The 27,272-nt window shown below is 40.1% G+C and overlaps 1 protein-coding gene across 1 annotated transcript in view; it reads left to right on the top strand.

Annotated features, from left to right (window-relative positions):
* LOC126412322 (pre-mRNA cleavage complex 2 protein Pcf11-like) overlaps positions 1 to 27,272 on the top strand; it is a 136,346-nt gene that overhangs the window by 44,018 nt on the left and 65,056 nt on the right. Inside the window, exons 6-8 of the mRNA XM_050081843.1 lie at positions 2,205 to 3,528; positions 11,581 to 11,722; positions 26,590 to 26,975. Of these exons, the coding sequence (XP_049937800.1) occupies positions 2,205 to 3,528; positions 11,581 to 11,722; positions 26,590 to 26,975 (1,852 nt within the window). The remainder of the gene's footprint in view (positions 1 to 2,204; positions 3,529 to 11,580; positions 11,723 to 26,589; positions 26,976 to 27,272) is intronic.

Genomic DNA, 27,272 nt, shown 5'->3' on the forward strand with positions numbered 1-27,272 from the left:
TGTCATCCCCAGTACCACCCGCAGCTCATGGTCTTGCATAGCGTTCTCGCCTCCCGAGCATGGGGTCTCGAGTTCGATTCCTAGCAGGGTCATGGATTTTCAACCGCCCTGAAATGACTGGGTGTTGTCACCATCATCATCGTTGTCATCAGCATCATCATCTTCATCATCCATCCCCATTACGGTCGGAGGAAGGCAACGGCAAAGCACCTCCATTAGGACCTTGCCTAGTACGATGGTGCGTGTCTCCCGCATCATTCCCCTATGCTCTGTCAAGAAGCATGGAACGTCATTTCCATCTCCATCCTCAGTACCAGAATGGCCACTGAATCACTGGATAGACCTTGATCTGTGCACTAACATAATATAACATGGAAAGTTCTTAAGATTTTTCTGTGGGATATGGAGATATTATATTACTTCCAAATTCATCCTCTCCACCCTGCTCCAAACCAGAGGAACTGTGATCGGTTGTGCTAAACACTATCTCAGCTTTCATCTCGTATGCTGGGCTGTCTGTCTTCAGCAAATCAGCCATCACACATATAGGGTGGTCAGAAACAGTCTGAAAAGCTTGTAAGGGAGGTACAGGGTAGGTTGTGTAGAGAGATAATTGTTAAGAAAAAAATTCGATATACTGTGCGGAGTTAATTATCATGGAAGTTAGTCAATCAGGGTGTTCTTTGCGCAGATTCAAGTCACCCACCAGATACCCTTAGTGTCAGTTGTTCTCGTAACGATAGGGCACAAGGCTGCTCAGCCTTAGGCTTGGGTTTGATCCTTACTACTGTCCCATGTCCAATTTTTATATTTCTCTCTTTTTGATTTTAAGAAACCAAACCTTGAACATATTTGATGTCACTGCCTGTGGCAGGCCACTTGAATTTGCATGTGTAACAGCTTGATTGGCTAACTTAATTGATAATTAACTCTGAAACAGGGCAATATATCGCACTTTTTTCTTAACAATTATTTCTCAGCACAACCTACCCTGCAATACACTTAAAAGCTTTACTGGTTGTTTCTAACCACTTGGTATAGGAGCCAAGAATGGCCTCCAAACCCATATGCGGACATGGGGCAATGATTGTAGCCAGTGGCACCCTGTGCTCTCAGTAGCTGCTTGGACCCACATTTGGAAGAGTGGGAGCCCAAACCGCATTTGGCCTTCCAGATTTAGGTATTAGCAGTTTCCCTAAATTGATTGAAGTGATTATCAGGGGGTTTTCTTTGAAAGGGCACAGCCTGTTTACTTCCTTGTGCTTCTTCAACCCTAACTAACTTTTCGTTGCTATTGATTGTCAACAGAGCATCATCTGCATTTTGGATGTGACCCTCCAAACATTTCGGCAAGTTATTGCGCGGGCTCAGGGCTTCCATGCCAAATTGCCTACTTTTCCCGGAGGGGCTCCAACACCCAGTGCTAATGACAAGCAAAACCAGTCCTCTGTTCTTGTCTAGATATTTCAGAGGGATAAGCTGTAGTCCCGCCTCAAGGCAACCACAGCCTAGAGTAGCAGTCTGAAGCCTGCCGTCTGTGAACAATGCAACTGTTTCTTGGATGTATACACAAGAGGCACAGTCTCTATTCATACTTACCTTGTTCAACTATCCAGTGAGGAATAATCTGTCTTCCAAGCAGTCCCTAAATATAATTTAAGTAGCACTGCTATACTTCTCCCTACTATTACTACTACGAAGTTCGCTTGTATCCACTTACACTCACTAAATATGCAAATGCTTGGAGAAAAAATAATAAACACTACGAAACACACACACACACACACACACACACACACACACACACACACACACACACACACACACAAATAATTGTGTACAACTTCTCAGAAGTTTATTAGAAAAAGACTAGACTAAACACTATGTAGGAACACTGCTGCCATTGGCAAGATATGCAAACACTTGGTAAGGCTATAATTTTTTTTTTAATAATCTTTGCTTGTCTCATTTGTCGTGAACTGTATCCATTTGTTGTTTTATTTCTAAAATGTGGAACACACTTCCTGCCTTATCACCATGCAACACATTTTGGACCGCCGAATACAACTTTCGTTTTATTTGTTATCATGCAATATTCTGGTTTAAGTTATTGTCTTCTAGTCGCTCATCAGCAAGTCTGCACTTATACTTAAAATTTACTGTAAGATAATATTTCCACTCTTCAGATTTATTCTTTTTTGCAGCTACCGCGCAACAAGACTTCCACACTTCCACGGCAGTCACGAGATCCACGACTAGCACGAACACGTGGTGGTACAGCAGCAGCAGCAGCTGCAGCAGCAGCAGCAGCAGCTGCTGCTGCTGCCCCTCTTTCCACTGCACCTGATAGTGGAGCTCTCACTTCCTCACAACGTAATATTAAGGAATCCCGTCTTGTACGAAAAGATCCACGGCTAGAAGTAAGACAGCCGTCTCCTTCCACTTCTGCCAGTCAGTTGGATGTTAAACAACCTTTAGATGCAGTGGTGCCAACTCCAGCTCCCCAGCGACACCGTGGGTCCCGTGTACCTGTTTCAGCTTTAGTTGCAAATGGCCGTGATTCAGCAAGTCGTACAGCCACTGTTACCAGAGCTGAATCTCCAGCATCGCTTGTTGTATCAAACGTAGCAGAGAAAAATGTCTCTGCAGCAGCCAGCCGTCCATCTCCAAAGAAAAGGGAGAGGGAAAGAGAGAAGGAAAAAGAGAGAGAAAGAGAGAAGGAAAAAGAGAGGGAAAGAGAGAAAGAAAAAGAGAGAGAAAAAGAAAAGGAAAAAGAATGTGAAAAGGAAAAGGAGAGGGAGCGAGAACGAGAAAAAGAAAGGGAGAAGGAGCGAGAGAAGGAAAGGGAGAGGGAGCGAGAACGAGTGGAGAGGGAGCGAGAACGAGAACGAGTGGAGAGGGAGCGAGAACGAGAGAAGGAAAGGGAGCGAGAGGAGCGAGAGCGAGAACGGGAGAAGGAGAGGGAACGAGAACGGGAGAAGGAACGAGATCGAGAGGAGAGGGAGCGAGAGAAGGAAAGGGAGAGAGAGCGAGAGAGGGAGAGGGAGCGAGAACGAGAGAAGGAGAGGGAGAGGGAGCGAGAACGAGAGAAGGAGAGGGAGAGGGAGCGAGAACGAGAGAAGGAGAGGGAGAGGGAGCGAGAACGAGAGAAGGAGAGGGAGAGACAAAAAGAGAAGGACCGAGGGAAGGATCATGAAGTTGACATCAGTAGGATGGTGCCGCCAAGAGGAAACAGATTGAGACAAACTTCTCCACGAAATTCCGGCCCCGTTCCTGAACTTCCTGAACCTGACGTTATATCTTCTCCCTCGCCACCTTCACCACCACGTATTAGTGTTCCAGCAGTCTCAAGTCCTGTGTCTACTATATTCAAAGATGTGAAATCACCACGCAAAGGACGCAGTTTCCGTAAGAGACGTGAAGGCTCGATGTCACCTTCACCTCCAGGAGCTCAGCCATCTTCAGCTGATGTTGATCTTCGTGGACCACCTCCTGATAAAGTGTCAAGGCTTTCTCTCTCTCCTAAATGTAAGTTCACACAAATCCTTTTATGTATTTACAGAAAGCAATATTTCTTTGATGCAATAGATTAAGAGCGCTGCATTGTGCTATCAAAGAGCATGTGTGGTTTCTTTGACATTTTAAATGTTATCAGTGCCCTAATTAGAAGAGACTCACCGTATAACAGGCACAGCTCCGTACTAGTATGACATATGAAAGCATAATACAGAGATAAAGAGTCAGTGTCAAGGGTGAAGGTTGAGCCACTCTTTTGATTCCCCGTTGTTGTATGCAGAAAAACATGAAAATCATGTGGGGGTAGATAATATTGTCTTAGGGTTAGCCAGTTGAGCCTTCTAGAAGCCCATACAAATCACACCCCCAGTCCTCTACTACATAGAATCTACTAGAATTTCAAGTCATAGCCTGATCAAGGAGATCGTGCCTTCTCATCATTTTAGATTTTGTCTAAATTTCTGCTACATGTAGGTCTTGCAAAGAAATGAAAGTGATGGAAATCGGAGCTCCAGATGGACAGGTGTTTAAAAAAAATTTTTTTGGCTTGGGGGCGGGTGAAGCATGAGTCATTTATGTTAGCGTAGTTTCTGGTCAGCTGTTGGCACAGTGGAAAAAGTGTAGGATTGTAAAGGAAGCATTGTGAAGTCAATTCCCCATGTGGAAACTTGCTTAATTTCTAGTTTGAATGTTACTTGCTCTGAAAATTACCATAAATAATGCTCCATATATTGTATTTATTACTGTTTTCATAAAAGGCATGAAATGAAGATGTGAAGGAAAATTTGAGATTGCAAATAAATTTCCAGGCAGAGATTGCAAGGTATACATAAAAACTTCAATGGTTTTACAGATGATGATTTACAAGTGCTGGGGTTATAATTTGCAGAGTACTAGTGGAGACTGTAAGCTTAACCCTTTCATAGAAATACAGGGTGAGTCACGAGGTTTTCTCCCGGTTTCTGGAGGGTATTCCTTAGGTTATTTGGAACAAAAAAATGCAAATAAATTAATGGGATCAGATCCACAATTAAGGAGATACAGTAATTGAGAAACTCAGAAAAGGCAGAAAAAACTTTTATTTTATGATTTCACTATCAAAAATGCATACAATTTTGTAGCAGTCTCTTGCATTCAGAGTGGATTTAAAGCAAATGTTCAAAATTTCCTCCCTGCATTTGAAGACAAAGATTCGCATGGGAGTGAATCACACAAGTAGCATTCCAGAATTTCACATGCTTGTTCCTTATTGACGTTGTGGCATCAAAAATGCGTTGCATCAATTCTTCTCATGATTCCACTTCAACTTCATACATAATGTCTTTCATCCACTCCCAGATGCAGTAATCTAGGGGTGTTAAATCTGGGGATCTTGCAGGCCAGTTGATAGGGCCACATAACCAATTCATTGCTGTGAGAATTGCTGGTTAAGATAAGCTGTTACCACACTGGAAGTGTGCAGGTGCCCCATCATATTGGACGTACATGTGGCGTCTTGTTTCCAGAGGAACATCTTCAAGAAGCTGCTGTAAGTCTCGTAAAAAGTTACCGCACATCTGACCATTTAAATTTCTTGGGAGAATAAACGGCCCCAGTAACTGGTCACACACCACATCACACCAGACGTTGACACAGAATCTGCATTGAAATTGAGATACTACTGTGACATGGGGATTTTAGTCTGCCTAGACATGCATGTTGTTGATGCCGTCTCCTGTAAAGGTTGCCTCATCACTGAACATTATTAAATGATAGAGCTGCCGATTTCTATTTAACCAGTTACAAAAGTGCAAATGGTTGGCACAATCATGTGTCTCTAATTGGTGAACTTTCTGCACATGAAAAGGATACAGTCCATTCTCATGAGGAATCCTACATACCTTAGATTGTGAAACGTTCAATCTCATAGCTAGGCGCCTTGTACTTGAACGAGGACTGCGCTCTACTGAATTAAGAGTGTTTTTCTCTTCTTGAACCTCACAATATGTTTCGGAGTGAATATGAATACTGGGAAGAGTACCAGTTTCTAGCAATGTTCGATATGTGCTACTGAATTTTTGGCACTCGGAATCCTACGATTAGTGTACCAATGGTGATATTCGGCAACAGCAGCTTTCGCATTACCATCAAGAACCCTAAAATGTACACTCTCTCTCCATACTCCTGCAATGAAAACGTCAATGGCATTGCAGGACGACAATAACAGTAAACAGTGACTGCAGCATCAACAATGTGGCTGTTATGCACTTGTCTGCCTAAGACTGATCGTGTGTCCTGTGAACACAAGTGTAGTGCTCCATACACCGTGTGGCATGTTACGGAACTCTGTTGTCCTTTATTATGGATCTGATCACATTACTTTATTTACATTTTTTGTTCCAAATAAACCAGGGAATAACCTTCAGCAATCGGGGAAAACCTCGTGACTCACCCTGTATATTTGCAATCCCATACTTACCTGTGCCTTTCATTTTCATGCTTTTTATGAAAATATTAATAAATATGATAATTGAGCTATATGTATGTTTATTTGCGGTGTAAATAAAGTAAAAATTGAAAATAGAAATTTTTCCACGTAAGGGGTAGACTTCACAACCCTTCCAATACCGTTCCGTACTCTTTATGTTGAGTCAGTTGCTTCCTGGAAACTATTCTTAACATAAATGGTTCAAGTCTTCCCTGACCTGAGCCAGAAATTCTGTTCTCTTCCTGGGGCTCACACTTCCATCACTTTCATTTCTGGCCAAGCCATGCATATACAATAAATCTGGATGACATCATGGTAATAAGTAGGTGCAGTCCCCTTGTAACACTTAACTATTTGAAAAACCTCATTCAGAATTAACAACTCTAAAACCTTAGTCACCTTTTAAATCTGTATGAAAAATATTCGTAATGTTTTCTTATAATTTAAAGTCTTTAATAAATTTAAAAGTGCATATGTTCATACACCTTTTGGAGCGGCTGCTCCGCATAGCCTTCAACTTCACAACTTAACCTGCACAGATAGGATATTACTGAATTTATTCATTAGGTGGTTTAACAAGTACTTTTAATCAATAGGAGTCAAAATAATGAAAGGCTTAATATGTGTGTTCATTATAGACGTGAGTTAGTTAATACAGAGCTGAACCTTAACTCAAAGCTTGAATTAACAAATGTTGGTGAGCAAGCTTAGGCTCCTTCCAACTTAAATATCAGTTGTAGCTTTATAACACTGTAAATCATTTTGGCTAAAATTTTCCATTTAAGTGATACTGTCATGCCAAAGGTGGCTAATAGTTTGATATAGCCACTCAAGCTGTAATCTTATTTAAAATTGTAGTAGTAATGGAGTAGTTCTGTGTTGTTTGCTTTGTCTGTAAGGAATATTTGATGATTATCTTTCTTTAATTAAAAAAAAAATATTTTGCATTGTTCTTGCTTTGGTGCAAATTAAAGCATTTGAAATACCCCTTCTTAACAGAATCTGTATAGCAGACAATTGTGTTTGTTTCTGAATGAATAACTGTGATAAAACTTTGAAGACTGTCATATTCACGTAAATGAGATGCTGGTACCATTTTTTAAAAACTGTTAGTTACAATCGCTCAGACCATCAACAGGTTTCAGATTATGCCGATTCAGCATCATAACTGCTACTGTGTTGTCACTATTAAAATATAACCTTTGGGATTCTTTGAAAGGTGTAACCAAATAAGAGATACACAACATAACAAAGGGATACTCATATGATATCACTCACAAATTGGGAACAATGGAGCTCCATCACAAGTGATACTCATTATTGCCATCAAGGATTAAGTGATATGTACAATTACTTGAATGTAGATGTCAGTGCCATATGAAAAGTGTACCAGCATTGACACCTGTGTTTATGGAATGCCTGTTTGGGTTATATGTATAATATTATAATGAGAATCTCAAATTATAGTTGTTAATGCCAGAGTATATTAGTAGAAATCAGTTGCCCACACATCTTAACCATGAACTAAGAGTTGGTTGAAACCCGCAATAAACAAGTGGGGACTTCATGAACATCAGTAAAATATATTGGAAAGATACCCAGGAGGAGTGTTTATATAACAATAAACAGAAGCATTAACTGTTGAAAGGTCCCCTATGAACTAAATAGACAAGGGTGGCCAAGGTTGGTGATTTAGATTAATAAATGAATGTTTCAGCAGAACGACAGATTAACACCCTGGATGCACGGTCATTCAAAGATAGCCCAAACTTGATAACATGGAAATGCAGTCAGAATATAGTAGTAGTAGTAGCAGCAGCAGCAGCAGCAGCAGCAGCAAGCGGTAACTTTAATATGCCCATTAACAACTGAGAAAACTATGCATACATTACTGGCAGTAAGAGCGAACAGTCCTGCAAAATAATACTGAAACCATTGTCTGACAATTACCATGAGCAACTAGCCCGACAAACCGCAAATGAAATAATTGTTTTAGACCTATTGGTTATAAACAAGCCCAAGGTTTTCAAGAGTATCACTATTGAGGCAGGGATTAAGGATCATGGTGCCTTTGCAGGAACCATGGTCAGCAAAGGCAAAAGAGTCATCAAGAAAGCTAGGAGAGTATCTGTGTTTGCTTGAACTGATAACCTCATCTTGATTGAAGGATGAGCTGACATTGCCTAGTTCAGATCTGGCAAACGCAGAACAATTGTGGTTAAAGCTGAAAATTGGTATAAACTGCAACCTGGATAATTGGGTTCCAAATAAAGTAATCAAATCCCCACCCTGATTTAATGTTACCATCCAGAGATTGTCGTGAAAACACACTACAACACTCTTGCTGCAAGAGAGATGCAGGGAGTCTGATGGAGAAAAGTTACTTGCAACTCTTACATCCTTAAGTTGGGGCCGAGCGTGGAACCTACAGTAAATTTCACAGTCAGTTCCTGGCAGAATACCTATCATAAAATCGTAGGAATTTCTGGCCGTACATGAAGCCAATGAACATGTCCAAACCTTCAATTCAATTTATTGTGGATATGTATGGTCTTGAAACTTCAGACAGCAAGTAGGCTTTGAAGTTAACTTCTTTCCTAACTTGTATTTCTTGAGAATCTCATGGGTAGTGAATAGTCCCAAGTGACGAGAAAAGAGTTCAGTTTGCTCCTGTTTACAAAAAGGTTAAATAATCAGATGTACAGAATTACAGACCAACGGTGGACTTCAGTTTGTTACAGATTGCTTTTGTTGAGTCTGCATAAGATGATCCCCAACAGAATGGCAGTGCTGTTGGCAGCTTTTAACTCCAAAGCTCAAACAGCTGCAAGTGAGAACAATAGCCATCTATAGAACTATGGCAACACTGAGGTGTTGCCTTACAGATGTTTACAAAAATCGTGTTGCGTGATTGAATGAGGCAAGCACATGAAGCAGCTGTGCCCAGTCCATTGCAACACACGGAGATCATCTTACGACAAATCGACTGTAAAGCATATTCTAAACTCGGACATTAGGATGTTCCTGGAGGAAAACAAGCTTCTTTCAATGACTCGGCATTGATTTAGGAAGAACCACTTTTGAAAAGCAGCTTTGCTTTATTCATACAAGATGTTTTGCAAACAGTAAATGAACAGTTAGATTCAGTTTACTTAGAGATTTCTGAAAGGAGCTGACGACTAATCAAGATGTGATAATATGGAGTAGTTTCATGAATATGCGATGGGCTCAATGAATAACTGAAGCCAGGAGGTTATACTGGACAGTGGATTCTCCATAGAAATGAAAGTTTACGCAAAAGGAGTGTAATATCACTTCTAATGTTTGTAGTGGACATAAATGATGTATCAAATAGGATCAGCACCACTATAAGATCGGTGTACAAGAAAGTATCGTCGTTGGACAATCGTATGGAATTGCAGAAAGATTTGGACAAAATTTATACTAGGGGTAATGAATGGTAGCTCTTATTAAATATAGATAAATTTAAGATAACACATACAAGAGAGAGAGAACCTTTTGGAAACTAATAGCCATGAGGTGTTGTCGCACAAACTGTTGCACTGCTCGTACAGAAATGGCATAAATGTGAGCATCACCACTTGTCATTATTCCTTTGTATAAATGTATTATCCTTAGTGTATAGTAAATCACATTAAACTGTGTGGAAAAAGTTGCTGTGATCACATCCATGCCATTTCCAGTCAGTCTTGGTTAAAATGGTAGTCTAATTTGAATGTATGCCACTTTTTGCTGTGTAGTCTCCGTTGGGAAGCTGTGGGCAAGTTTTTCGATATATTTAAATCTAATTTTGAACCCATTTTTCAAATTGCTCAGACAGTGCAGGATTAAATGCTGTATGTTTTAAGCAGTGTGAATGTTTTGCACAAAATTACAGCACTGCTTTGAGTGGTCTAGTTGAATTAGATGTCACCACATTTTCATGAGATTTGATATACTCCCGACATCATCAAAGCTGCCGCATATTATTTTCAGCTAGATGTGGCGTAGCCATTGAGATTATCTTATCTGTAAGTCTACTATAAAGATATAAGAAATCACACATTAAACTGACAATTTTCTTTTCCCTCTTCATAATGTGCCTCAATTAGTTTGATAATTTGTGGCTTTCTTTATTTTTTAGCTGATTTACACCATTTAAATTTTGAATAGTTTTTCTAATCATCATTTTCCATATTGCTGCTTTCCACAGTTCAATCTGGTTATCCCTACTCCTCTCATTAATAAATTACAGGTTATTTATCACCTCGTGTTTCATTGTGTTAACTGACCAACTTCTGTTATGCATGTATCCGCTGTCTTTGCCATTTCATGTAATGGGTTTTAAATAGTAATCTGTGTGTGCTGTGAACTGTGGCAAGACTAATACTAGCTTTTTCTAGCAAATATGAAGAAAGTTTCTTAGCAAGGAGATTCTTTAAGGACTATGTTTCAGTCGTCCATTGCATCAGCACAAAAGAGAGATGGTAGGATTAAACCAGGAAGAAATCAGTTATGAAATAAGACAGCTTTGAAAATCAAGTAAGTGAGAGGTCTTTCAACCCAAGGGAAATACTGATGTAAATTGGAATAGTAGATCAGAAGAAAATGTGCAGAAACAGAGAAAAACAAAGGAAACAGCAAGAAGTGAGAAGTAGTACTGCAGAAAGAAAATGTTATGCATGAGATGTAAAATGCAGAACAAACACAAAAAAAGGAAAGTGGTTATGTGAGCAAAAGAGTTGCAGAAATGAAAGGAAATAGGAGACATAGAGTGATAAAAGTTGCTAGCTCAAATCGAGATTTGAAAGCCAGTGGGAACCTGTTACAAAATCTGCTTTCCTTGTGTTATCGCTATATAAAAGCTCCTCCTCCTGGGTGTCTTTCCGATATACTTTACCGGTGTTAATGAAGTCCCCACTTGTTTATTTCGGGTTTCAACCAACTCTTACTTCATGGTTAAGACGTGTAGGTGACTGATTACTAGTACACTCTGGAATTAACAACTAATATTTTGAGATTCTCATTATAATATTATACATATAACACAAACAGGCATTCCACAAACACAGGTGTCAATGCTGGTACACTTTTCATATGGTACTGACATCTACTTTCAAGTAATTGTACATGTCACTTCATCCTTGGTGGCTCCATTGTTCTCAATTTGTGACTGATATTATGAGTATTCCTTTGTTATGTTGTGTATCTCTTATTTGGTTACACCTTTCAAAGAATCCCAAAGGTTATATTTTAATATTGACAACATAGTAGCAGTTACGTGTTTAGCACTGTTGTGAGGGCTGTCACACCAGGTATGTCAAACTTTAGCAGCACAACCAGTTTATCAGATTAAAGATCATCTTCAGACTTGCACATAGTGTTGACATTATTCGGCTTTTGAGATATTAACTTCTGTGTACCTGAAGATGCTCTGTAATTTAACTGAAGCTCGTTGTAATAATATAGGAATAACATAGATTGTTTGGTAATGTAAGAAGTGTGACACCATAATTTTTGACATAAATTGTTTGCTTGATTTGTGAATGTTTGTCGTATTAGAGAAACATATGTAATCAGCTATTTTAACTTTCCAGGTGTAGAGCCACATGTTGATGCCGAAACAAAAGATGTGGATTTGAGGCCGTTAACACGTGGATCTCCCTCAAAGAAGAGGCAGTCTGCTGAACGTTCTGAACAGCCACCTCTTAAGAGGTCTAAGGCTGAAATGATTGATGTGTAAGTACTTAATGACATGAGACAATAACTGCTTAAGTAAGATATAACAACACAAGATGTGACTCAGGAAAAAAAAAATTGAGAACGCTTTGACTTCCATAATACAAAACTTATTTATTCACTGTTAAAAATAAACTGTTGCTCAAAATGATGCAACACACTCTTGTGAACAAGCATAACATGTTGAGAAACATTATTTGTTGCTTTGTAAATGGAAAGGTTTTTGCTTATACTCTTTGAAGTTAGAAGTCTTCTTGTTACATTTTAGCTTGAAATTAATGGGCTGGATGGTATGACTTACTGATATTTCTGAGTTTGGTGTTAAATATCAAGAACTTTCTGTGCATTATATTTATACGCTAACACTAATACGGGACAAAGATTTAAGTGAATTACAATAAAAAAAGAGCAAAATTAGTATTTTCTTGACAATCTGCAATTTGTTAAAATATTTAACAACAAAAGGTTTGCAATTTAAGAATGAATTTCTGTTAATGGTTGCCACCCTTGTACAAACCTGATTTATACTAAGAAAAATCTCTCTTATTTCGTTTTTGGAAGAGTATAACATTTATTGTGGGAGTTCATAGTGTCACATGGCTCGTCTCATTGAAAGAGAACGTAAAGATTAGCAAATAAAACCCTGTCACCAGCAGCTGGGAAAAGCTATACTTCAAATATCATTAAACTGAAAGGAAAATTATGACAAATTGTGTGACAACTACAGTAAAACCCCGAATTTTAAGGAAATCCTTCTTTTAACTAATATTTGTCTGCCTCAGCAACATTCCCATAAAAACAATGTTATTTCTCCTGGCTTTTAAAGAGCTCCACTTTAAGAAAAAGTCCACTCTGAAAGAATGAACATGAAGCATTTTGCAAATTGAACGTTCGAGTGAGTTTCTTATTCCTTTCCATGACATATAGGTCATATTTAATGTAGTGTGATGCAGTAAATGGTGATAGATTCAGCTGGTTGACACATGCCTAGATCGTTCAGCAACTCGACTTCCCTTGTAGTGATACTGGCAGATGAGTTTAAAAAAATTTGAAATACACTGAAACCCCGCTTTTACACTTTTCAAGGGACTTCAAAAAAATGGTGTAAAGGGTGGGAAAATGTAAAATGTGGGAAATAACATTTTAAGCTGTAAAAGTTACGTATAGGTTACCCCCTAGCATTTTCGCACTTTTTGTATGATCTAGGTACATAACAGGCATCAAAAGACTTGTAGGGACTTCTTTATTATCTAATAACGGTTTATTATCTAATAAAAACTGGATTTGATAACTTTCTGGGAAGTAGAAACATTTGACTTAATTTCAAACATCAAAATCAATGTTTTTCGAAAGCCTACAGCTGTCTCATTCATTATTTAAATAATGAAATCTGCACTAGTTACGTAGTTTTTCATTCTTAATGACGTGTTTCGAGAATTTCAAGTGCAAATACATACGGATGTAGTTTGAGTGGTGTTTAAATATGTGTTATTCTCCTCTCATGCACTGTAGTCATCTTTTTGTTGTTATCAGGTAGTGTGACTCCTCAGTTATGTGGAGTGGAGAACCACACACAAGCAGCCTATCACTCATATTGTTTGTGTAACATCACAAAAAATAATATGAAAATAGTGCACCTGACAGCTAGAATAAATTCTCGAAACACGCTTCAGTCAGCATGAAAAAAATTCGTAACCGGTGTTGTGTTCAAACTAAAAATATTTGAGCAATGCAAAGTGAATGACAGTGTCAATTAGAGGCCAAACGCCGAAATGTGCTAAATGTGGTTCGACAAAGGTGTCACAATGATCACATCAATCATGAAACTGCATTTGTGCAGTAGATAGTTTGGAAATGGTTGTGAATGGTCATGGTATCCTTATTCTAAGGAACCTAGTCATTCCCATCAGCCATCATGCCAAGCAGTGCTTGGCATTGGCGGGAGATACGTCATGAATTGTACCAATTTTTATACTTGTTTACCTGTTCAAATCCGCTGAGTAGAGTGCCCTGGTGTCAAGAAACTTAACCATGTAATGTTTGTAAACACTACTGGTCGGCCAACATCATGAGAGCGTAATTTTTTTTTCTCGACAAATAGTTTTTTTTGTAATGCATAAATCACGGGAAAATTACAAATATGTTGACACAAATCAGGTGCAATTGTGACATAGGAAATTTGACAGGAACCATAAAAAATGTCGTAAGTGGCGGGAAAACGTTAATTCTGGGAATGTAAAAGTGGGGTTATCTTGCAATTTCCATGCGACTTAGGTCACGTAGTATGACGTCACAGTCATTGAGTCTACGATGCACAAGAAGTGTAGTTTTTGTTTTCTGAAGTGTTTATCAGTTGTGCTGTTGGGGAGTTATTGCCTACAAATGTGGGAAACTTACCTTACTGTTCAGCAAAAGCTGACGATTGTCTGCGATGTCGGTGACAGTTGTGACCTAAATCTTTTCAACATCTTGAAGAAATAAGGTTTACAATCATCTATACGTGTGGCACATTAGGAAAGAAGGCAGCATTCTTAAGAGCCAAAGCTAGCGATTCCTGTGGATCCAAAAAGAAAGAACATTTGTGTGCCTACATCAGTGATGTGGAAATTTATTCTTTTAAAGTAGTGGGGTTGCTAGTCCCCATTGGGTGCCTCCCCAGGTGGCAGATAGGGGAAAGCCTCTCAAATATGGGTGGTATCGGAGAAATGAAATACCCGGGGTGAACCAAAACTGGCCACGTGGTGGCGTCTGTACTCTAGTGGAGCGGCCTACCAAAGGCTTCTGTACCCCATGTCAGGGGCGGCTGGAAATTATATAGCCAATCTGTTCTGAAGCAAGCCTGGTGATTATGCTTCTCACCTTCAAGTTATGTTGTGTGACATTAATGTTAAATTTTCCGGAGTAATAGCCCCACAGTCGGATCTCCCGGTGGGAGCAACTTTGACATCCCAAACACCAAGAGGTGCTGAGAAGAAGATACAGACTCTTCAATTCTGTACATATAACTGTCGCTCTCTAATAGGCAATGACAGACTAGAAGAAATCAGAAAGAGCTTACAAAAATCAACTGGAGTATTGTTGGTGTAAGCGAAGTACGCCGAAAAGGGGAAGACTGTCTTCGTTTGCATTCTGGCAACTTGTTTTACTTTTGTGGCGACCCAGAAGGAAAACTCAGTGGAGTTGGGTTCTTGATCAACAAGAATATTGCTGATAGAGTATCTGTCTTAGAAGGAACTTCCAGCAGGACAGCTCGAATGGTCCTGAAGGTGTCGAATAGGTATAAAATACAGATTGTTCAGGTGTACGCTCCCACCTCAAGACACCCTGACGAAGAAATTGAATCCTTTTATGAAAGTCTGGATAGCACCTGTAAAAAAAGGTAGTGATTGTCACTTCCAGATGGTCATTGGCGATTTCAATGCAAAAGTTGGCACCAAGAAACAAGGCGACACAGTGGTGGGCAACTATGGGATTGACGACCGAAACGATAGAGGTGAGAGATTAGTCCAGTTCGCTGAGTACACCAATATGTCCATCATGAATACGTTCTTTAAGAAGCACCCTGACCGAAAATGGACTTGGAGGAGCCCAAATTTCAGTGTCAAAAATAAGATAGACTTTATTCTGTCAAACTTTTTGCAGATCGTAAATGACGTATCAGTGCTAAATCAGTTCAACACTGGCAGTGATCACAGTCTTGTGAGAGCTAGGGTCGAACTCAATGTAAGAAATGAAAAGAACGAACTTATGAAAGGGAAGAAAAGGGTAATCAACCTCAAAAACCTGGAAGGACATTCCTCGAAATTCCAAGAAGTCCTCCAAAGCAAGTTCCACGTAACTAAAGATGGTGATTTGGCGGAAATGATTGTTTAAAGTGCACAAGAAGTCGGTGGCCTATGCCAAAAAAAATAAACAACCAAAGACATTCAGTGGCAAAACTGAAACCCTTTTACAACAGAGGAGAGAAATGAAAATCCAAACTGATCGTGACATGGTAGCGTATTCCGAACTATGTAAGGCAGTGCGAAGAGAAATGAAAACTGACATACAGAAATTCACTGAAGACACCTTACGAGCAAGCTTGGAGAATAAGACAAGTTTAAAGTCAGCCAAACGCAAACTCTCAATTGATAAAAGCAGATTATCGCACTTGATGGAAATGACAGTCGAATCACTGAAAAGGAGGAGGCTTTGAAGTTCATCAGAGACTTTTATAGCAATTTGTATAGCAATCCAAGGGAAAATTTGAGTGTATCTAAATTAAAAGATGTACCTAGTGTTCCAGATATACTCCCATCAGAAGTCAAGTGTGCTCTAGATAGCACGAAGAAGGGAACAGTGCTGGGTGATGATGAGCTCAGTGTTGACATCCTCAGACTGGCAGGAGAGGTAAAAATAAATCACTTGGCAAAAGTATTTACTTCCTGCCTGCACTATGTTTCAATCCCACCATCGTGGAACAAGGCTAAGATTATTTTGATACACAAGAATGGAAGTATTCACAATATTAAAAACTACCGTCCTGTCAGCTTGCTCTCAATTTTGTACAAAATTTTCACAAAGATCTTGTTAGACCGAATTAGTTCCACCCTAGACTCAGCCCAACCTATAGAAAAAGCAGGATTCTGAAGCAATTTTAGCACTACTGACCACATTCTGACCGTTAGTGAAGTGATAAGCAGAGCGAATGAATACTAACTGCCTCTCTGCATTGCCTTTGTTGACTTTGAAAAGGCATTTGACTCCGTTAGCCATGTAGCTGTCCTCCAAGCTTTGAGTGAACAAAGAGTGGGAGCAGCATACATTGAAGTGCTCAGGAAAATCTACGAGAATTCTTCAGCTTATGTTAACATCGGCGAATCAACTCAAGAATTCCGCATCATGAGGGGTGTCAAGCAAGGCGATCCGATCTCCCAAAAACTGTTCTCTGCTGTATTGGACATGACTATGTCAAAGCTGAGCTGGGAAGGTAAGGGAATTAGAATTAATGGAAGAAGGCTTACCAACTTGAGATTTGCTGATGATATTGCCTTACTGGCCAAAGACTTCACTGTGCTCCAAAACTTAGTTACAGATCTTGCATCGGAATGTCAGCTGGTTGCATCGGAATGTCAGCTGGTTGGCTTGAACATGAACCTTTCCAAAAACAAAAGTAATGTCCAACAAATGGGTCCCAGCTGGAGATGTGAAAGTCAAGGACAGACTATTAGAAGAGGTCAGTGAATATGTCTACCTTGGCCAGATTATAAATATGAAGGGAGGCATAAGGCCAGAAATCTATTGACGCATCAAGCTTGGCTGGCAAGCATTTGGGAAGAATTCAACAGTATTCAGATCAAAAATGCCAGTAAATCTGAACAAAGCAGTATTTGATCAATGCATTCTTCCTGTGATGACATATGGCTGCGAGACATGGACACTGAACTCGTTTACAAAAGGGAAACTTAAGGACAGCACAGAGAGCCATGGAGAGATCAATGCTGGGACTATACAAGAATGGAAAGGAAAAGGGCAGATGACATCCGGCCTGTGACGAAGGTTAATGACATCTTAGAGACACTAGGTTCCTTGAAATGGCAGTGGGCTGGCCAAGTTGCAAGAAGAAAAGACAACAGATGGGCGAAGTTGGTACTGGAGTGGAGTCCGAGAGAGCACCGGAGGCCTAGAGGAAGACCACCAGACAGATGGGACAAAGACATCAAGAAGATCGCTGGTAACACCTGGCAGAGAACAGCCCAAGACCGTCCCACTTGGAGAAGACTGCTGAAAGCCTACCTGAATCCATGACTCGAAGAGGCCACATCATTTAATGATTGAATTGGCTGATGATGATGGTGATCATGATGAAAGTAGTTTCAAGGACTTAAGTCGAAGCATTCCTGTAAGCGGAAACAAACTGCAAGAGAAGGCATGTGAAAAAGACCAGCATTGAAAATTTCAGTGCACGAATGACTGGTTGAATTGTTAAAAAACAATTCAAAGACCGTTACATTGCCATGATTGATATAAGCTTATGAGCCCAGATACTTGTTCAGAGCTGATGAAACTGGTGTCTTTCATAAATTACTTCCTGGAAAGTCATATTCTGTTAAGAGAGAAAAGTGCCATAGTAGTAAAAAAGTAATGAAAGAATGATGATATTATGTGTAAATAGTGATGGAAGTTAAAATTTACCTCCACTGTCAATTCCTAGTTGTTTACAAAACACGGAAATGCTTCTTTGTGCTGAGGATTACAACAGCATTCCCTGGAGACATCGGAAATCTTTACCAACATTTAGATGCCAAGATGGGCAGCGGGAAGGAAAATTGTACTTACTACTGACGTTTGCCCACATCCTAAGAGAACATACACTCTGAAGAATGTAAATGTTATGTTGTTTCCTCTGAACTGTGTGTATCATTTGCAGCCTCTGCCTAAGAGAACATGCACTCTGAAGAATGTAAATGTTATGTTGTTTCCTCTGAACTGTGTGTATCATCTGCAGCCTCTGCCTAAGAGAACATGTACTCTGAAGAATGTAAATGTTATGTTGTTTCCTCTGAACTGTGTGTATCATTTGCAGCCTCTGGACCTGGACACAATAAATTACACTGTGTTAAAGAGGAAGGTTGTGATGAGACCCAGCATTGTACAGCCTTTGCATGTGTTTGTTGCTGCCTGGAATTCTGTAACACCACAGACTGTATTAAATTGTTAAATGAGTTTTTGTTGAAGATGACGTTGCTCCAGAAGAAGAACGGAGTAGTGGAACTGATATTTCTGAAAATGCAACATTCCAGGATATTGGTGTGATGCACTGGACTTGCATTCGGGAGGACGAGGGTTCAATCCCGCGTCCGGCCATCGTGATTTAGGTTTTCCATGATTTCCCTAAATCGCTCCAGCCAAATGCCGGGATGGTTCCTTTGAAAGGGCAAGGCCGGCTTCCTTCCCCGTCCTTCCCTAATCCAATGAGACGGATGACCTCGCTGTCTGGTCTCCTCCCCCAAACAATCCAATCCATTGGTGTGATGATTTCCTAGCGTCAAGTTTCGATGTTGCTGTGGAAAGAATTTATATTGTCAGGAATTTATTGTAGTCTTTTAATGTAAATGGATTAATTATCACTTTTATCAACCAGCTGGGGCAACAACTTTTGACTATAAACTGTAAAGCGGGTTGACTTTGAATGCGAGGCGACATTGAACAGCAATTTAGCATATTTTTAAAATAATTGCTGCTCTCTAGTGTGTAAATATGGGATTAAGGCCAAAGTCGTTAAATATTGCCAATAATGGATACTTTCAGATAATATGTCAGTCGATATGAAGTAACACATTGTATACCAAAAAATAAAATAATTTTCTAGAAATGTAATTTCCTTCACAACCAAAAAAAACATTTGCCTATTATTAGAAGCATTTTTGCGTTTAGAATTTGAAACGAGTTTTTATGGGCAAGGTTAAACACTTGAATGAACATTTACAGAAAGCATAAAATGTTAAATTTATTCTTTGGTGACGTAAAACAATAAAATATAAAGGCTTGTCTTTTAACGGGTGACTTTGAACTGCACCTTCTGCTTTCTTTGACACATCAGCCCCATGTAAAACATGTTGTAGTGAAGTTTCCTTCAAAGAAAAGTGTAAAATAGTGTTGGACATGTTATCACTGATTATGATAGTACACTTCTGAGGAAATGGCATTTCAAGATGGAATCAGATGAAGTTTTTTTGTTTGGCCTAACGTTCCCAATGTGTCAGATTTTGAGAAAGATGGCATTTGTAGGATTCTACCTGATTCTAAGGTAGATAGAAGGGGAAGTCTTCATTTTGAGTTTAAACTTGATGTCTGTGATATCTGCTAGAGTGGACACTCTTTCATGGCAACTTCCTTTCCTGTACAGTGTTTACAGATGTAATAATTTAAAATGTGTTAACTTTTTTTTTCATTTCTTTTATTAAAGTCATACAGAGTGTTTTGAAAAGATCTGTTTCTAAATAATTTTCTTAGTTTGAGGTGGTTAAAGAAAACTCATAAAAATACTCAAACTTTTCTAAATGACTTCCAAAACTATATCTACAAAATAAAATGCTGTTTCATATGATAGGGGTGTCATTTAGCAGTGCCTAATAAAAAAAAGAAAATCTAGGAGTGGGGGATAAAAATGTATAATCTGCTTTATCATATTCAGCAACACCTCTTGCAACTTTCCAAAAAGTTTAATATCAGTATCTTCAGAAGTTTCTGTTTGATTTACAAAATTGAACTTAAAATGTTCAAGATCATCCCGCTTTACGGAATATGCTGGAAGGACAGATCAAACATGACTTCATGATAAAAAAAAAGAAAGATGCTTTCTGTGGAACATGTAATAATTACATATTTACTGCACTTACATTTGTAGCACAAGATATTGTTAATTTTGTTCTTAAACACCAATTGTATCATCTAAACATGATTGTATTATGATTATGGGTCACCCCTTTCTTGTGCTCTGCCAAAACCTCTATTTGAAGAAAACCTCTATGTAAGGATAAAATATTTGGGTACTTGGAGGTTCTTTAAAAATGAGTTTTACTGTAATAGGAGAAATAGAATTATAAAGTAGGAAAGTGATTTCTTTCTCTTGATTCACAATTACTTTGTACATTTCACAGAGTAAAGAAATTTACTGGCATATTATAACTGTTTGCTTGACTGAGACATGAACTCAGTACCTTTGCCTGTTGCGAGCAGGTGTTCTACCAACTGAGCCACTCAAGCACGATTCATGACCTGTCCTCACATTTTACTTCTGACAGTACCTCATCTGTTACGTTCCAAACGTCAGAGAGAAGCACTCCAGTGAAACTTGCAAGACTTGCACTCCTGGAAGAAAGGATATTGCGGAGACGTGGCTTAGTCACAGCGTAGAGGATGTTTCCTGAATGAAATTTTCACTCTGCAGCAGAGTGTGTGCTGATATGAAACTGTTAGTCATGCAAATTTTGCAGGAGAGATCCTGTGGAGTGTAGAAGGTAGGAGATGTGCTGGTAGAAGTAGTAAAGTCTAGAGGACAGGTCGTGTCGTGCTTAAGTGGCTCAGTTGTTAAAGCACTGGATCGTGAAAGGCAAAGTTCCTGAGTTTGAGTTCAAGTCGCAGTCCGGCACACATGCACACTCTGCTGCAGAATGAAAATTTCATTCTGGAAGTTTGCAAGTAGTTCAGTTATTTCCAATGCCCAAAGGAGACCTTTTATTAACTGCATAAAAAAAGAGTATTAAAGATATTTAGAGAGCATTAAAAGCCTGCATCTAGCATATTGCTAGTTTACGAGACTAACTTCCCCAAAATTTTATATTGTTTGTTGTGACCTATCAAAATATTCAGGAAGATTAACATAAAATATTAACATAAAATATTTTGGAATCCTTTTAAGATACTGTAGTTCTGCTATCACCTATATGCAGTGTAAGGAAATACTCATTAACCATAAACACAGTCTCTTCTTGTAGCTGTATTGATTATAGAGAGATGGTGTGAATTTCAATTTTTCAAATGAACTCTAATGATTTTTGCTGTTACTATTGCAGATCACAAAGACAAAGTCAACGTGTTTCTCTTTGTGTGACCTGATAAGTAACTTTGAAGAACTTACAGTATGTAGGAGTAATGTTTTATTTGTCTAGAATATCAGACACATTGATGTCTTATGTGAAAGTTCTTAACTTCAGTGAAAATGGAAAAAAAATGGTTGTAGGAGGGCATTGGAACACAAAAGCAGAGTATAGAGGGACAACTTGCAATGAATGTAATGAATGAAATAAATTTTGTAACAGCCGTTGCTCATAATCCACATTTTAACTCCCGAGAAATTGAGTGGCCTCTGGAATATCAGTCTTAGTGTTGTTCATATTTTGTACCCAGGCAACTTCCATCTTAGTAATATGGCACTTCACCAGCAAATTATCCCAAGGATTGCAGGTGATGCATGGAAATTGCCTTTTCAGTTCTAATGAGACATCAGGTCAATAGATTCTTTCTTCGGTGAATTTTCTTTACCTATGAAGCAGCCTGTACAAATCATGGAAATCTGAATGTAAAAATATGCATGTTATTGGGCCTCGAAACATTAAATGATTGATGGACAGGTTGAACATAGAGGTACTGGTGTGTGAACGTTTAATGTGGGATTATTGGAGACTAAGTAATTGATCCTTACTTGATTAGAAAAACCTTGGAGGGTAACAGATATTCACAGTTCGTTACAGAAGTGCTACCAGGTCTCCTAGAAGAAATGCCTTATGAAATATCCTTTGATGTTTTTGGCAGCAGCTTAATGGGTCTGCAGCTCCCTACATGCTTGCAACTAGGAAAGTGCTCACCCAGCTCGTTCCTGGTTGCTGGATTAGACAGGAAGACATTATCAGTCAGTCTGCATGTGTGCCTTATTTCATACTTGTGAACATTTTTCGCTGGCAGAGGCTCAAAGATGGAATCAGCACAAGGTCTGCTAACCCAAGAGGACTGAAAACGTAACGTTGTTGCAATGTGTGCAACAATATCAGTCTGTCTAGAAATCTTTGCATCAGTGGCTGCAGAAGTGTTAGGCAGCAGTCAGTCATTTTGAATGCTTTGAAGTTAATGAAATTTTATTGATTTTGTAAGTGCAACAAGCGGGAGCATCCAATGAGTTGGATACTAGCAGTTCCACTTGATAACATGCACATATGCATAAGAGAGCAATAGATGTGATGTTCTATATAGATAAATCCTAAAGGAGACAAGTGACTGCATAGTAGAAGCAGTGAGTTTCTGTGAATCTTTCAATGAGTAAGAGTACAGCCCCCCCCCCCCCTCACACACACACACACACACACACACACACACACACACACACACACACACGTGCACACTCATTTACATTGTACCACCCTAACACACGAATCTTGAGACTGCAGTTTGGGAAATAGACTTGAGTAAGGGGTTGATTTGGTTCAGGTGAGTATATAGAAAAAGAGAAAGGGAGTGGAAGGAGGGGTTGGGGTGGGGAAGAGCAGCTGATGCACAGAATAGGAACGCAACACAAAGACACTGAAGCAGATGAGTTCGTGTGGTATATGATGGCAATGATGATGTGGAAGAGTAGATTGGGAGAGGTTGACAGGACGTTAGGTAGAGGGTGTAGGTGCAATCGGTTAGCAGAGAATGGGGCCAGGAGGATTACTGTGGTGAAGAATGTGGTGTAAGGATAAATCTCATCTGGTGCTGGGAGGCAGGATCCAGGTAGTGCGAGTTGTGAAGCAACCACTGAACTTCAGCATGTTGTCCTCTCAGCTTGTTCCGCCACTGGGTGGTCAGCTCTGCTTTTGGCTGCAGTGTGTTGGTGCCCCACATAAAATGCTCTTCACAAATTGTAGCAGAGCTGGTACATGACTTGGTTGCTATCTCAGGTGACCCTGCTTCTGGTGAGTAGGATAAGCATGTGAAAGGACTAAAATAGAACCTGCTGGGTAGGTGAATGTGGCAGGTCTTGCACCGGGACCTTCCACAGGGATTAGGTCCCTGTGGCAAATGGTTGGGGTGCAAGTGACATAGGGATGGACCAGTGTGTTCTTTAGGTTAGGTGAGCAGCAAAATACCACTAGGGAGATTGGGAAGGATCATGGATAAGAGATCCCTCATTTATAGCCATTATGATAGATAGTGGAAGTTCAAGTGGTTCAGTTACGCCTGTCTGTTGTGATGTTGAGTGATGCGGGGGGCTCCTCCACAACTGCTTCTTTAAGACAGTGGGGTGATTAGGGGTAAGTGAGGCTATGCTGTGGGAAATCAGTTTGCAGACTAGATTTTAAGGATAGTGCCTTTGTCTGAGCTGCCACCACATACTGGGAAAGGGAATTCTCCTCTACACACATGCCATCCATGGGTGGCCAGGCTAAATGGGAGTGACTTTTGTAGTGGAATGGATGACAGCAGTGAAAATGCAGTTACTGTTGATGGTCAGCGGGTTTAATATGGATTGAGATACAGCTGGAGCCGTTGGAGGTCACTGTACAGGAAAGTGACACGTTGGGCTGAGGAGGACCAGGTGAAGTGCATAGGAGAGATGATGTTGAGGCTGTAGAGGAAAGAGGATTGGGTGTCTTGGTCCCCAGAATCAGAAAAGAGCTTTTGGGGATTATTAAATTTCCTCTAGGGGGCCCATAAAGTTGGCATAGGAAGGTGCCATGCAAGTTCCCATGACTACGCCATGGATTTTTTTATAGTGTTGTGTGTCAGGATGTAATTGGTAAGATATATGGGAGTCAGAAGGTTGTTGGGAGTGTTTGATAGTGGCAAGGTCATAGGCATGTTATTGGTGTCCAGGGAGGTGGCATAAACAGTGACAAGTAGGGATCCAGATGGTAAAGGGATGGGTATGGCAGAGAGTCGGTAAAAGAGGTGGTTTTTGTCCTTAGTTTGCGAGGCTAGGCTACAGTCAGTTGGAGGTGTTGGTGGCAACAGCAGAGATTCTTTCAGTGAGAGTGCAGTAACCAGCTACAATAGGGCGTCCAAGATTCTTCGGGTTATGGATTTTGAGTGGATGGTGGATGTGCAGGAGGAGAAGGGGGTGTGAGGAGGGGGACGGATTCAGGTGACAGATTCTGGGATGGGCCCAAAGATTTGAGTGTGGATTGGAGGCTATGTTGGACTTCAATGATGGGTTTAATATGGCATAGCTTGTTGGTGGAAAAGTCAAAGTATTGGTGGAAACCATACATTTGTTAGTCATCATGATGCATCATGTTAATGGTAGAGCTTTTGCCTGCAGGGAATCTCTCTCTTGAGGTTGAAAATGACTTATTCCCTCTGTTGAGGGGTTTGTGTTCTTGGGAAGGGATGTGGGGAAGGGTGGTAAGGGCAGATTGGAGGCAAGGAATTCCTGGAAGGTAATGGGGGAGGGTCCAGTATGCTGTAAGTTTTGCTTGGCCTCACAGCCAGGCACTATCGCCCAAAGCTAGCCGGAAAACAGATTTCCTGTGCCTGTCCCCTTGCACTCCTAGTCCTCACATCACCCCCAAGAATCAGCTGCAAAGGAGCACCACTCTCAATAAACTGTATTGTCCCAGTCTGGACAGCTGAATCATATCTTTCATCAGGGCTTCGACACACTATTATCGTGCCCCAAGAAATAGGAACATCCTACTCCCAATCATTCACTCCCCTCCTAAAGTACCATTTCTCCACCCACCTAACCTAAAACTATCCTGGTCCGTTCCTATGCCACACCAACTCCTAACCCCAGGCATCTAATCCCTGTGGAAGACCCACGTGCAAGACTTGCCTGGTTCATTGATCCAGTACGTCCTACTTCAGTCCTGTCACAAAAGAAGCAGAGCCACCTATGAAAGAAGACGTGTGTGTGTGTGTGGGGGGGGGGGGGGGGGTTGCACTCTGTCTTTTCATCTTTTTGCCAGGCAGCACTGTTCTCACATTTCTCTGCTTGAATGCTATTCAGCTCTACTGCCTGTAAGCAAGACTTTTCATTATATACATTTAGTGCCGTAATCTTTGTGCTTCACTAAACATCACCTGGGACCTGGGTTCTTACTTTTACAGATTAGGGTTCTATACCAATATACAACATACTTTTTCTCTCACTACTGCAGCTGTAGATGTGTCGTCCTCACTGTGGCAACCTCTTGATTGTATTTTTAATGATCTGTGGACCATGATATGTATGGGCTATACTGTAATCTTTCTGCTGAAAATTTTTCATTGGCCTTGAATGGGTATCATACTAGGCTCTCAGTTCCTTTATTTGTGCATAGGGTGACGATTATTTCTGTATAAAGGTGTGTGTGCCACCTGAAATATACAAGGAAAAGAAACATATTGTTTCTCGTACTTGTTTCATGTAATAAGAAAACGTAATGTGTATAATGTCGAAACAGTGGACATCGAGATATGAGAGACTACGATAGTGCCAGTTTAATGTGCAGATATTAGACAGATGTGTAAATATAATGAGAACTTTATGTTCTGAAATACATGGAACAAAGTAACTTTTGATGAATTAAAGGAGAGTGAGAGTGGAGCAGTACAAAAAATGGGTAAAATTTGCTTCAGAGTGCCCATAAATTTTTCCTGAACAGTGTGTAGTCTGATTTATGTTTTCACAATAATATATGTTTCTGTCAGCAGCCGTTTATATGAAGAGGTAATAGTAATATTAACAACTTGTTTAATGGTATGCTTCCGGGTGTTCAGGCAAGCTTTTGTTGTCATTTGATGCACAGTATCTCGACGACTGACCTAGTTGTCTCATTCAGTTGCCACGAGTTGTGCTGTTATACTGAAATGAAATGAATCGTTTGGCATTGTTGGCCGGGAGGCCCCATGCGGGGGAGTTTGGCCGCCGTATTGCAAGTCCTTTTTAGTTGACGTCACTTCGACTTGCGAATCAGTGATGATGAAGGAGGCAGAACACCCAGTCATCTCAAGGCAGAGCAAATCCCTGACCCCACCGGGAATTGAAGCCAGGACCCCGTGCGCGAGAAGTGAGAATGCTACAGCAAGACCATGAGCTGTGGACTGCTGTTATATTTACTTGCTGCAATCTGGTTGGAGTCCAGACTGTGAGTATAAATAACAGCACAACTTGCAGCACCTAAAGAAGATTGAGCCAGTTATCAAAATATTATGTGTAAAATGGAGAAACAGTAGCTTAGCTGAATACCAGGAAGCACACCATTAAGCACTCACTTGAGAGATAACTACAGCTTCTTTGAATACATAGAATTCCTCCCCCTGTAATGAGAGACAAAGTTTTCATGTTGGAAATAGATGTTGTCAAACTGATGTGCCACATTTATTGTAGAGAACGGAAGCATGAATAGAGCCACTTTATTGTTGCACAGATTGTTTGGGAGTGAGGAGTTGTTTGGAAGTGAAGATGTCGATCTCCGGACTCTGGCACCCATTGCTGTAGCACCTTTAGCGCCTTCGCCACCGTCCCCAGCTGCCATTTCTCGTTCATCGCCATCACCACCAGCCTCTACAGGTGCTCCGCCTCAGTCACCAACTTCCCCTTCCGCACCAGCAGCTGCTACAGGAAAAGGCTACGAACATGGTGTAGCTGGTTGGGCACAATTAAAAGAAGCACATCCAGATGCTTATAAATCACCAGCAACTCCAGTGCCATCACAGAGTCACAACCCTACTGACAGGCAAGCTGCGCAGATGAATTTATTTGAACGGCCTTATGATAGACTGGGAAGACCATTACTGTATCGCAAACTTCAAGGTAAGCATTTTATTATCTTCAAAATATCTTATTCCAACATTTTCAAATTCTGAAAATAATAGTAATACAATATATAAGTAGTACAGTGTTTTGTTAAAGTCAGATTTTCTGTAGTTTTTAGAAATGAAATAAATAAATGTTGCAATTAAGCAGAAACTGTAATATAGAGAGATGTGGAGCTAGACAAATAATGAAGTGAATGGTGGATATGTTTATAAGCTGGTGTTCAATTCTTTTTGTAAGTGGAAATTTTCCCCAAGTGTTGACTGCACAACTCAGTAAAGTGGGGTATGCTGT

This window comes from Schistocerca serialis, chromosome 7, assembly GCF_023864345.2.
Source record: "Schistocerca serialis cubense isolate TAMUIC-IGC-003099 chromosome 7, iqSchSeri2.2, whole genome shotgun sequence".
Taxonomy (NCBI): Eukaryota; Metazoa; Arthropoda; class Insecta; order Orthoptera; family Acrididae; genus Schistocerca; species Schistocerca serialis.